The following is a 13,224-nucleotide window of genomic DNA, read 5'->3' on the forward strand; positions in this document are numbered from 1 at the left end:
TCGCTCTTTGCAGTTGGACGCAAGCTGGCCAAGGAGATCGCGTGCAAGTTCATCGAGACGTCGTCGGGCCTCGACCACAACGTGGACGAGCTGCTGGTGGGCATTGTCGCCCAGGTCAAGCTCAATCCGCAGCGCCTCTCGCTGCTGAGCGAGTACGATCTGCAGCGGCTGAACTTGCAGACGACGATACAGAAGCATCGGCGCATGCATCTGCCGGCCAGGCGGATGGTGCGCCAGATGAGCATCTTCAAGATGGAGGACGGCGACGAGAGGGAGGAGGATGACGGTAAAGGCGACGGCGACGGCGACGGCGACAACGACAACAACAAGGAGAACGAGAACGAGGGCCAACACAAGTCCCTGGAGGCAGTGAGGCGTGCCGCCAATCGACGCACCCTCAACCTCGAGTGCATCCTGAAGATGGGCGAGAGCGAGCTGGAGGAGGAGGAGAGCAACAGGCAGATGAGCAAATTCGAGCAGCTGGCCGCCAGCATGCGTCAGCGGCGTGCCCAGGACGAGCAGCAGCTGCAGCTGCAGCAGCAGCAGGCGGCTGACAACAATGACAGCAGGCCCTCGACATCTGCGGCGGCTGCTGCCCGGCGCGAATCGAATGCCAAGGACGAGCTCGAGTCCGCCGCCTGCAACCGGAGAGTCGTGAACAAGCTGACCAAGGTGTTTCTCTCATCGGTGCTGCGCTTCAGGACAAACATGAAGCGACGCAACTCGTCCAGCTGCACCAACTTGTTCGTCATCTAAGCGGGGGCGGGGGCGGGAGCGCTTTGGATGGGCGTGGGTGTGCGTCTGTGGATGGGTGTGTGTGTGTGTGTGTGCGTCTAGCTATATTGTTTATAAGCGAGGCTATAGACTGAGACTGATTGACTGACTTGGAGCGGAGCGCAGCTAACGGGAGGAGCGCTCGGGATAGAAACAACGAAGAGTACAGTCATCAAAAGCAGATATCAAAAGGTTATACACGTTCATATGCGCATGCTGCATGTGAATAATCACTGAAACCAGAAGCATAAGATCAAAAGCAGAACGATTACAGATCGATTGATCGATAACGATGATTCGATTGGAAAAATTTCTGAATTTACGACAATTTGAGACTAGCTGCTGTTGCAACATTTCAACCAAGAATTTCGCATAAAGTGACAATCGATAACAATATCGATAGACTTAGGATCTACTCTCTAGTTCCTAGCCAGCTGTCAGCGACCATGGACAATAATTTATGCATTGAATACAAAGCTCAAAAATATCAATTTTATCGATAAGCAAACATTTCGAAAAGAATGCGAACAAAACAGTTTATTAAACACTAAATTCGAACAGCCTGGGAATGACCTCCAAGCAGCGAAAAATTTATTTACAGGGTATTTGCGGTAATTGGCCCTTACCCCAGATTGATTTGAGTATACGATTCGCTTTTCATTGACTTGACATTAAATTTTCATATTAATATATTCAAAAGACTAAATTGTAAGTGAAATGATCAGGTCTCTCACTTAGAGCGGATGGACAGATTCTTCCCAACTCCATTAAGCTTAAAAGTAGTCCACTTTAAAAGAACTTTCACAATTTTAGACAATTCAATGAAAGGCGAAGAGCAAAGCAAACGAAGCGCTGAGCTGAGCAGCTAGGCTGGCGGGTATGCCGGACTAGCTGCAATACCCTGTACGCTGTTCTGGTAAGGCGTGTCAGGCTGATGGGCTGACAGCTTGCAATGGAGTTGAGAGAAGGGATTAAGTTGATTTCGGTTACATTTTATGATTTTCCAAGACACTCTGGCTGAATGACCCAACCCGAAAATAGTTCAACCAACGAGCATAATTTTCAAAGTAAAGATCATATATTTGTAAGATTACAGGAATCTTCAATTATCTATGTTACAAGTTAAATCATATATGTGTTTTCAATACTTCTCTATGTGTTGTGCTTAGAAAAAAAAAAAAAACTAAACAAAACCAAAATATATAAAAAAGTCCAGCGAATGAACTTAAGACACAAACTACACTAAGAAAGCCACTCTGCACCCCACAAATACACTGAGACTACCGCAAAACGAATAAGAATTCGAAATACATTAGGAGTGGGGGAAGGCATAAGCAGTACCCCAAAATATACAATTAAGCTACCACTAGTACTACCAAGACGGTGAAAAGAAAGGGGAAAAGCGAAAATTACTCTTGAATCAAAACAAATAGATCTATGCATTGAAGCAACCACAGACAACATTCATCAAAGAGAGACGAGCGAGCCTAGGGTAACTCAGGGAGCATTTGAAGAGCAGCGAGGGAGCAAGGCGAGATATTGAGAGCCAGCCAATACATATATCTCTTCTCAATTTAAATTGAGTTTTTGTATACCTTGCTCCACGCGCTGGTTAGCTCTAAATAGTTACCGTCCGAGATGCTAATATACATACATATATGTATATACATATATATATATGATCGACCGACCGATGACCGCTTTAGAAACCGTATAAAGCACGAAATATTAGAAGACAGAGACCTACGAATTGCATACAGACAACCCCAATTCACGCTTCATCAGCTACAGAACGCATGGCGGGACGAGGACGTGGGAGGCAAGTGGGAGAACTGGAGTACTAGATATTCTCGGCTCTATGTAATACCTGGTATTGCTGGGGAAAGCGAGAAGGCGATAACTGTAGACAGTGAATAGATGCGAGTTTCTGAAGTTAATTAGGGATGACAAAGTCATCTCGGGGCATACATCAGAAGCTGGCACCTATTAGGACAAGGAGTGAGTCAACTGAAGAGCGAGGGCGCGCGAGAGTGCGGAAGAGAGCGATGAGAAGGAGATGAGAGAGGCATCAATCATCTAACATTCCATAGTCTGCTCTCAAACATTCACACCGGGTATCAAGAGAGAGGAGAGGAAGAAAGAGAGAGCTGTTCGAGCACACACACAGCCAAGAAGACACACACACGGGGCACACCGAAATCAATGAGAGATGACAGGGAAATGAACTAGTCGAGTGAACTAGTTCAAAAGAAAACTTCAACAAAACAACGAAGCAAGCGAAGCGCTTGAAACAGATCGAGAGAGGAGATAAAGGACTTTTGAGTAGACTAATGCAGTTGCATCACACGGTACACGTACACACACACACATCGACACACCAGAACACACATACACACACACACAGACCACAAATAACATATCTAGTAGCATATCAAGACCCATACACACTTCGCTTTGAACAGGGTATCTACAGAGCATCTGGTGACCATGAGGTCAGCAGGTGTCTAGACTATAGGCAGCTAAACATACCTGTACACACACATCTACATACACTCACCCACACACACACACACAACTACACATATATACATACCTCTGCACAGACCCGCTTAACTACAATTTCTATTATTTTTATACAAAAATTGAAGACAAAACCGAAACAAAAAGAAAGAGACTGATTACAAATATTCCCATTCCAACTATACCTAGAACACCTAGTACTCTGACCAAATTTTCGTTTTATTCATTTTTTTGTGTTTTACATTTTGACTAAGAATTTTCCCACGAATTTCCATATGCAAGAATGTAGCGCATGATAGAAAAAATATATATATTTGTATAAGACGAAGATTGAAATATTTATATGTATATTTGAGCCAAGCGAAAGAGCAGGATCATATATATATATATATGCATACATATATAAAAATTCATTCATAAATAGATATATACGGAATTTATTCGCTTCACATCTACATATATATAGGTAAGACTTAAGATCGAAACTATACATCATTTCTGATTAGTTCTAAGTTGAATTTGGACTAGATTCCTTTTGTTTTGTATGTATATCGATAGTTATTTCCTTTTAAAAAAAACTTGATTTAGGAACTTCAGAAAACTAAAAATAAAATGTTGGATACAGATTTGATTCGATATACGTACCTTTGGATACCAGATTTTGTAAAAATATACAAAAATATTTAGAAAACTTTTTATAGATTCGTAAGACTGTATACAAGTTATATTGCTTGAAGCTGTGCATTGAAAATATCTCCCATCCCAAGTGGAGGCTGCGAGGCCTGTGCAAAGCTTCAAAGTCGACCAGCACCGACTGCTCAATGCTCGTTCAAATTAAAAGTGAACAAGTACAAAATGATTTACAAGCTATATATATCAATATATCAGAGTCAATCCACATGTTCCATCCAAAAGAAGCTTTTGTGTCTCAGCGACAGCCCACTGGGGACGGCTCAACGTTTGGGGATAAGCATTAGCCAAACGACAAACAGACCGTCGTGCGATTCGATATACAGACCGATAAACATATCGATAGATCCATATACATCTAGATTAACAGTTCGGCTGCTGTTTGGATTTGTCGAGAACTCGATTTCTTAGTCTGTATACACTGATTTAAGATGCACCAAAGACCAATATACACTTATATACAAGGACTTACTCCAAAAACTGAGTATTCGATCTCTTTATATAACAATTTATTCGGTCTGAGTATTATCCATTCTATGCCACTATTCAAGAACTATTTACACAGATATATCTGCGTACCACATTATCTCCATATACGATATATATATACATATAGCTACACATAAAATATACATGAACATATACATAAATATATATTCCATATATGTGCACAAAATATGAATAATCAACATATAGAGAGAGTAGAACGATTGCAGATTTTTTTTAAATATTTTTGTATGGCACAAAGATTCCATTCAGAAATAATGCCCGCAAGACCATATGCATACATATGTACATACATCTATACATATGCATATATGTATGTGTGCATTTTGGAGTTAGTGAATTGTATGTTAGGCCATTGCAAAGGGATGCCGCCCCGACTGGGGTACCGGGCCATCCACCCAGCTGGAAGTACCGCTCATTCAATCCAATTGAATGCCAAGTTTGCAATTTTCAACTAAATACAAATTACAAGTATATAATCCATATTTTAATCCGTATTTAATCGTTTTAAAAGTTCTTATTAAATGTTAGCGAAAGCTAAAAAAACGTCATTCCCAATTGGCTTTTTATTTCCGTGGGCGGGTCACCCTAGATCTTCTTTTTTCAGGTGATCCATTTGGAAGTCGACTCGATTGGAAATCGAATTTGAATCGGAGCCCGAGATTGAGGATTCGTATGTCTACTCTGGGCACTTCAAGAATAATAAAAAAAACTTGACTTTTGTTTTGCGAAATATTTATTTTCGTTTTAAATTTAAATAAATTAAGTATAAATATTAATTTAGATGGGTAGATAGAAATGGATCTCTGGGCAGGGAGATTTCGGCTTTCTGATAGATGGATTTCGTTTCTCGATTTGTCAATAAATAGATACATGTTTAAATAAATATATAGGGCAACGGGCAAAGGTATTCAAGAATTCTTCTTCTTCGTTCTTCCACCCCTTTCACTCTATTCGTAAATGAAAATAAAGATGATTAATGAATGGGAGAATTACACTTGGAATTGCTCTTCTCCCGCTTTTCCCCACTCTCCACTCTCCATTCTGCATTGTGCATTCTCCTTTCGTCACTCCATTCGTAAATGCAAATATTCGCGCATGCATAAATAATTAAAGTAAAGCAAAACTACAAACTAACTCCTGATACCAAATCCATCTGCTCCTGTTCACTCTCACTCTTTGCTCAGTCCATTCGTAAACGAATGCACATAGAGCAATCACCCGCTCTTCGGTTCGCTCTCGCCCCTCTCATTCCGCTCTGTTCTCCTTTGTCCCCTCCTCCATCCGTAAACGCAGCTCAACGGTAATACAGGGTATTTACAGTGTTGCCAAGCATGTTGGCGTATTCCCGTTGGCCGCTCAATTGAAAAAATCCAGGATGCCGTTGAGCAGTTCGTAGGCGAAATCGCCTTCTCCGCCTGCCGCGTCGTTGGCTGCCTTCTTCTTCTTCTTGTTCTTTTTCGCCTTCTTCGACTTTTTGTTCTTGTTCGAGGTGGACGTGGACGTGGTCGTAGCCGTGGAGCTGCTGTCCTCGGCAGCCGCAACAGCCGGTGCAGCGGCAGCCTCTACAGCAGCAGCTACAGTCGACGAGGCATCTGGTGCGGCGGATGCTGCTGCGGCGGGTGCTGCTGCTGCTGCTGCTGCTACAACTGTGCCGGCCTCGTCTTTGCTCTGCGCATCCATTTCTACATGCTCGCGTGTCGTCTGATCGGCAAGGGGCGTGGCAGCGGCAGCGGCAGCAACAGCTGGCTTCTTGACCGGCTTCTCGTCCTCATCGTCGTCGAGCTCGTCGAGGAGGCCGCCCAGACTGAAGCCGCCGTAGTCCGCGTCCTCCGGCGCTTCCGTATCATCGTCTTCGGCATAGTCATCGGCATCGTCGTCCTCGGCAGAGGCACCTGCCGTCTCGCCATCGTCGTAGTCATCGTCCTCATCCTCATCCTCATCGTCGCCAGCTGCAAATAGGATCAGAGGGAGAGATTATCGAGCCAGTTCGTATTATTATGAAACAATTTGGGATTCAAATTTGAATGGAAACTAAGTTGAAGTGCGAGTAGCTATCGGTAATCGATTGGAATGATCCTGGAAATCGAAGTTGGAATCACATTCTAGACTGAATTGAATTTAGCTAGACCCCATTCTATCTCTAGTGCATAGCTAGGAGCTAGTTCTAGGGAAAATTGTAGTTCGACTTCGGTAGGCGAGTCGAGAATTAAATGGATTAAAAAATCCTATTCAAATTGAAGTATTGGAGCGTTTCACAGATCTATCTGGTACCCCACTTGAGCTCCTCTTATCTGGCATTCCATGCCGGTATAAAAAAAGCTGCGAGCTATTTTACTCACCGCCAAAGCCAAAGATGTCGTCGTCGTCATCCTCCTCGGGCTTCTTCACCTTTGTGGGCAAAGGCTCAGCCTCGGCGACGCGCAGACCCTCGGAGCCAAACTTGAAGCAGGAGATGGGCAGCTGGGCCTCCAGCTCGTCGTCGGAGCGCAGCTCGAAGGCCAGGCAAGCCTTGAAGTTCTCCTGGGCCCGCGACAGACCGTAGACGCGGCCGCAGAACTTGGAGTAGCCGCCGGGCATGCTCACGCAAATGGGCCTGGCCCGCTTGCTGGAGATGCGGCGGGAGGCCAGCGTGATGTCGCCGAACTTGAGGGAGACGCTCATCTCGTCGTTGCCCAGGTAGGCGATCTTGGCGCAGCCCGGTCCGCTCGGCAGCAGGGGCAGGCCGAACTTGCGGCAGCAATCGCAGTGGGACTCGGTGCACTTGCAGAATCTGCTGATGGGATTATCGTCCTGTTTCGTTGGCTTCGTTGGCTTTGGCTTTGGCTTGGCCACGGCCGCTTCCGTGACTGGTGCTGCAGCAGCAGCATCCGCGCTGGCTATCTCATTGGCGGTCTCGTCCACAGCCTCCACGGCGTCAGCAGCGGCTGTGGCTGCGGCTGCGGCTGGTTCTGCAACTGTCTCGGCAGCGGCCTCGGCAACGGCGGCCTCCGGCTTCTGTGACTCGGGCGGGGCCACATTTGGATCGATCTCCTCTGGTGGCAGGTCGAGTTGCTTAAAGTTCTCGGAGATCTTGTCTGTGCGGCGATTCAGGGTCTTCGACTCCGCGGAGAGCAGCGCAGAGCCAACCAGCAGCATCAGCAGCAGGGGGCGAGCGAGGGCGTGAACCATCTTGAACTGCAATTGGAATGGTGGGAAATTAGTGGAATCTCTCTCTCTCTCTCTCTCTCTCTCTCGAGATGTGAAATAATTCGTATAGCAATATTATATAAAAGCTTTGCACTTTCAATTCTAGATATTTATATTCCACATGATATTGGCAGGAATACGAAGAGAACTTCCTTTGGTAAATAAAAGAAATTAGACTTCGATAAACAGTTGAAACGCCCATCTATGGCTGAAATTCGAGTTCGAATTCGGTGAATCAAACAGCATTAGAAAATACTGTGAAGCGAGATCTCTCTCCAATTGGCGTCGCATTAGACTAAGCTCTGCGAATAAATGTACATAGGCGTATGCGGGTGTTTCCCCCTCTTCATTTCGCACTAAATCCGAATCGAGGTTTCACCCGAAAAGTATTTCAAAGGTAAACAAAGATCTCAGCCAAAAAAAAAATTATGGCTTTCGATTAAATTTCACCGTTTCGACTTATTATTTTTTTTTCCGTCTCTTGCATTTTTTTTGTATGTTTCGCATGAGCTGCCAAAAGAAATGAATTTAAATAAATATTGACATAATTTCTTTAAACTTCCAATGTGCTTCGTGCTCTCTCGCACTCAAAGCCACAATAAGAGCAAGAGGAGGCGGGGAGGAGGGGCAGCGCACGAGTTTCAAAGTAAACAAATTAACAGCGCCATATAGTAGTCAGCAGCAGCAGCAGCAGCATCAATCGAAACTCGTATTCAAACACAAACGTGAAGATACAGCCAACAACAAAGTAGATCCAAAGACAAAAGACAAAAGCGAGAGTGAAATCTTAAAACATCAACAACAACAACAGTAGCAGCAGCAGCAGCAGCAACAACGGCAGCGACGCTGTGGCTCGGCTTACAGTTATTCAATTGACATATTGCTCGTTAGAATGAATCCCACCTCTCCTTCACGTAAGCGGCAACAGCATGCTGGCGCTCTCACTCTCGCATACTCACATGCTCACACGCTGCTCTCTTGTGAAGTCTCTTTGAGCGCCCATTTTGTGCGCTGGCAAAGTGAAATTTTTAGCGATTGACTCATTGGAAGCTACTCGACTTTTTCAAGTGTCCGTCGCGACTCGCGACGCCGGCGCAGAATAACGGCTCAAGCTACAACTTCAAAGCTTGCTGAGAGAGTGTGTAGGTGAGAGGAGGAGAGAGAGCGCAAGCGGAATACACATACTAGCTACTAAGATTCGATCTACATTCATGCATCATTTAGCTATGCAATGCGTGAGAGCGAGCTGAAGATTTGTTACGCTCACACGAGGGACAGCTGAAAAGTTACCGAATCGCAACCAAGAATGATTCGATTTTTATCATGAAATCAATTTATTTTTACAATTTAATTCCAATTAATATTCAGTTGTCTATGCAATGCGTAATAAGGTTAAATTGGGTTTCTACCTTATCAAATTTTTTACCAATGCTGCGAAGTCACACACTTTTTGTACCACCCTCGCAATTATGTTCAGCTGTGGAAGGTCAGAGCAAAGCAACTGGAATTGCAGACAACTGTTGTTTGTAACCCACTTGTTATTGTTGCTGTAAACATATTAGTGGAAAGAAAGTATGTGACCAAATGCGGCAGCAGCAAGTGGCAATAGCAACAGCAACAGCAGCAGCAGCAGCCCGATTGGCCAGCAGCTAGAATAACTGTAAAACTCTAAATGGTCATGGCCAATGGAATTCTAATTTGGGAATGGGGGAATGGGAATTTCGTTGTATTCTAACTGGACTCTTGGCCAAGTGGCCAGCAGCAACAGTTGGCCAAGTTGCATTCGCTGCGTTTTCCAATTGGACACGCTCAACACTAGCATTTCGGACTGCATTGCCATGGGCAGCGTGAGGTGAGGCGAACCACTCTTTTGGATGGTTAGATCCAATTGGAATTGTTGGGTTAGCTCAACACTTGCATTTCGAATTGGAATTATAATTTTGTCACGACTCTTCACTAGCCTTGCGAATTGGAATAAGAATTTTGTAATTCCCATGCGATATGCGATTTTAGTGTGTTCCAATTAGACGTTTGGCTGGCTACGTTATCTACAGTCCTCTATTGCTCGCTCAACATTAGTTGCTGTTGCTGCTGCCTCTTCTTTTTCTACTTCTTCTTCTGCTTCTTCCGCTTCTTCTTGAGTTGTTCACATAATTTCACTGGCATTCCAATACGTAACAGCTGGAAAGGTTTCATATTTATATTCATAAAGACATTCATTTCCATTTCTCTATTCGCCGGTCTGCGTGTGCATGTGTGTGTGTGTGCATGTGTGTGTGTCTCTGTGTATGTATATGTGCCGGGTCACATATTTTCTATTTTTGTCAATAAATTATAACGGTTGTGAAATGTTATTAGCATTAATTAATTATTAAGCTCATAGAAAAATAGAAAGTGACCAACAAAAACATCAACAACAGCAACAACAACCAGAAACAACAACAACAACAACAATCAGAAACAACAACATTCATCTGAATCAAAAATTATCAAAAGGCGCGTCTATGAATCGAATCCGAAAAACTGTTAATTATGCATCAATTGATTCGAGTCAAGCATGAAATTAAGATCGAAATCGAAACCGAAAAATTGTTAATTATGCGCATCTTTGCATTCGAAATCATGCCGGAAATCGAGTTCGAAAATGGTTAATCAGCGATCAAGCGAAAGTGTCGAGGAGACCTGTTGTGTCTCTGTGCCAGCCACACATACATACATATGTATCTACATATGTATCAACTGTTATAAAAACTGTTATACGCCTGTCTTTCTTATCAAACTACGATATAAATATGCACAAGAGTCGCGCTGGTGTACAAACTGTTATAGCCATGCATTGGTTTCATCTGTATTCCATCTCGACACTCCCACTAATTTCTTTTCATTTTCGTTTCTAATCAGATGTCACTTTGATTACGTATCAAGTGCTTCGAGTATGCTAAACAGCTTCACACACACACACACGCACACACGCACACACTTCAACGTCCTGCTGATGTTTATATAACACACAGACATTCGCTTGGCTTTGCCGTTTTGCATAATTGGCAACTCGCTTTCTTCGACTTCGAAAATTGAATGGCAGCGAGTTGCCGTAATATCAGAAATTATTGAGGTAGCAGCTCGAACAGGTCGAATGGATGTGAGCTAGAGATGAGGCGAAAGAAAGAATGGACATAAGCCGAGTCGAGCAGTTGATGGAGGAAGGAAGCGAATCAACAGGCTAGAACGAGGGTCAGAGAGAGATAGAGAGCAAGCGTGAGGGGAAGGTCAGCTGTAGACAAAAGTGGGCAAACAAATTAGAGAAGACGAAGCAGAAGAAGAAGATGTGTGCTGGAAAGTAAACGAATGCCAAATCCGAATTCAAATTTGCTAAGCAATAGCCACAAGAAGAAGAAGAACAGCAACAACAACAACAACAGCAAATACAAATATGCCGTTAAGCAGAACACCCAAACATAAGCGAACGCAGCCGCGACGTCGACTGCGACGGCGACAGCGACCGTGGCGAGAGCAGCAAACTGGCTGACACAATTTCTCGGCGACTTTTTACGTGCATTTGGACACTGAGAGTTTTTTTTTTTTTTGCTTCTTTTGCTTTTGGGTTTCCTGGCCATCATTAGCCGCATTTGGCCAAGCTAAGAGCTCTGCTGGCTGCATTTCGCACCCCATCATCATCATCATCAGCAGCAGCAGCAGCAATCGAACCATTGATTCGAGACTCAAATTCGAATAAAACAGCTGAATATTACAATTACGAATTCGAAAATTCGAATGCCCGAAAAGTCGTTCAATTTATTATTTACCTATTTACACGTGCGTTATCCTGGCTGGCGGCGCGTCTTTCAAGTACTTTATCACTTTTTATGTAACCAAAAAACGTGAAAAAAAAGTGTAATAAAAATATTTCACAGCAATATGTAAAAAGAATTTGAAAAAAAAAAAAATTGTTTGTAATTTAGATCGGCGCGCGCTTGCAAGCTAAGAGGAGGAGCTTCGCCTCGGATGTAAAGTGGACTCAACGTGCGGAGACGCGAAACACAACTGCGCTAAGAAAACGACATCAAGTCGAGTTATTGGCAATTTGAGGCGAGCCGAGCGGGCCAACTGCTGCTCGAGACACGTTCGAAAAGGTCAGCTGAGCGCGGCTTTCTTTTTGCCATCGAACACGTTGCCACGAGCAGGTGCGCGCCCGCTCTTGGGGAGTTGGGATCGAACGGGGAGCCTCTGCTCGAGACAAGTTTGAGAGCGTACGCCCAGTGAGGCTTTCTTTTCATTGTCTTGGCACATGTTTGACTGGAGTGTCCATGTGTGTGCGTGCGTGTGTGTGTGTGGAGAGAACTAGTGCGAACCTCTGCTGCTGCATGCAAGCAAAGTTGATCCAGCGATCAGTCGGATCAGCTGAGTGGAGAGCGGCTTTCTTTTTGCTATCGAACATGCTACAGCTCATGCGTGTGTGTGTGTGTGTGTGTGTGGCTGTGACGGCCTCCAACTAACGGGAGTAGCATTGGCCGTGGAACATGTTCGTTCGCTCGTCCGCCCGCTTTGCATATGTAATTTGCATCGCATCGAACTGACGAAAGGCAGCTGTGATTGGTGCCAGTTGGGCAATTACTCAACTCTCCCCCTCCGACTCATCCCACTGCCTCTGCCGCTGGGCAATGCTAATGAGATGTCATTGGTGTTGCTGTTGGTTTTCCGCTCTGCGATGATTGTCGCCTATGGATGAGGCGCTTCCATTGTTGTCTCCTTGTGTTGAGTGCGTGACTCAAGCGGCCGCTCCCTGGGAACCTTGAGTCCAACTTCTACTTCTAGCAACGCCTGCACAGACAAAGGAGCAGACGTGATCGGACGTGATCCGGCATGATTGAACTGGGAGCCATTGGACCACAGACCTTGAATTCGCCAATGGAGATGCTATCAAGTGAAATTGGTATGCATCTACATACATATGTACATATGAATGTATGTATGTTTGTAGCGAGTTTCCGTTACTTGAGCCTATAAGGGAAGCTTTGGCCAAACCTTGGTTAACTAGGAGATGTAAAGGACACAGGACTACATCTATGTGATAGGACTTGATGTGCAGCTTTTACATACTAAGCTCATATAAACTTCCGTTTCGAGCCGACTAAGAAATACCCTTTGTTATATGTTATAGGAACTGAAATTGAATAATTTGTCAGTTTGTCTGACAGCTGTAAAAGCTTGCTTTTGGTTGTCCGTTGAATACCCCATACTCAGTCGAAAATCCTATGACAGCTAAAACATACATGCATGCATACATATGTATATGTATATGTAGATATATCAAAAGTCAACATTTGAGCTTTGACTATCATCAGTAAATGGAAACGACACTATATATATATACATACACATATGCCTTAGAACCTCTTTGATGATAAATTATATGTATATGGAGTAATTCACGTCGTATCGAAAAAAAAAACTCATTTCGAAATGATGAACAAGATTATCGAATTATTAATAATATATTTTATGAATACTAAAACAGATTTATTTTCACAATATATGATATAT

At 43.9% G+C, this 13,224-nt stretch overlaps 2 protein-coding genes across 5 annotated transcripts in view; one reads left to right on the plus strand and one right to left on the minus strand.

The window, feature by feature from the left end:
- The window catches only part of LOC108655625 (uncharacterized), a 44,859-nt gene extending 41,415 nt beyond the window's left edge, over positions 1-3,444 (plus strand). For all 4 annotated transcript variants that reach the window (XM_089263672.1, XM_089263673.1, XM_089263671.1 and 1 more), the window contains one exon: positions 14-3,444. In XM_089263672.1, coding sequence (XP_089119798.1) covers positions 14-756 — 743 coding nt within the window. In that variant the 3' untranslated portion in view covers positions 757-3,444. The remainder of the gene's footprint in view (positions 1-13) is intronic.
- Positions 3,445-5,209: 1,765 nt separating this feature from the next.
- On the minus strand, positions 5,210-11,786 carry LOC115564807 (uncharacterized). Its single transcript, XM_030389515.2, has 3 exons — positions 11,487-11,786; positions 6,834-7,668; positions 5,210-6,443 (listed from the first exon to the last, which is right to left on the minus strand). The coding sequence occupies exons 2-3, from the start codon at positions 7,660-7,662 to the stop codon at positions 5,851-5,853; spliced, it is 1,422 nt and encodes a 473-aa protein (XP_030245375.1). The 5' UTR covers positions 7,663-7,668; positions 11,487-11,786; the 3' UTR covers positions 5,210-5,850.
- Between the last annotated feature and the right edge of the window lie 1,438 nt (positions 11,787-13,224).

Source organism: Drosophila navojoa, chromosome X, assembly GCF_054131105.1.
Source record: "Drosophila navojoa isolate 15081-1374.11 chromosome X, UAZ_NAV_1.0, whole genome shotgun sequence".
NCBI lineage: Eukaryota > Metazoa > Arthropoda > Insecta > Diptera > Drosophilidae > Drosophila > Drosophila navojoa.

Coding starts and splice junctions, on each gene's coding strand:
- LOC115564807 (XM_030389515.2), bottom strand. CDS start 7,662: ATGGTTCACGCCCTCGCTCGCCCCCTGCTGCTGATGCTGCTGGTTGGC. Junction 6,444..6,833: donor CGACATCTTTGGCTTTGGCG/GTGAGTAAAATA, acceptor TCCTATTTGCAG/CTGGCGACGATGAGGATGAG.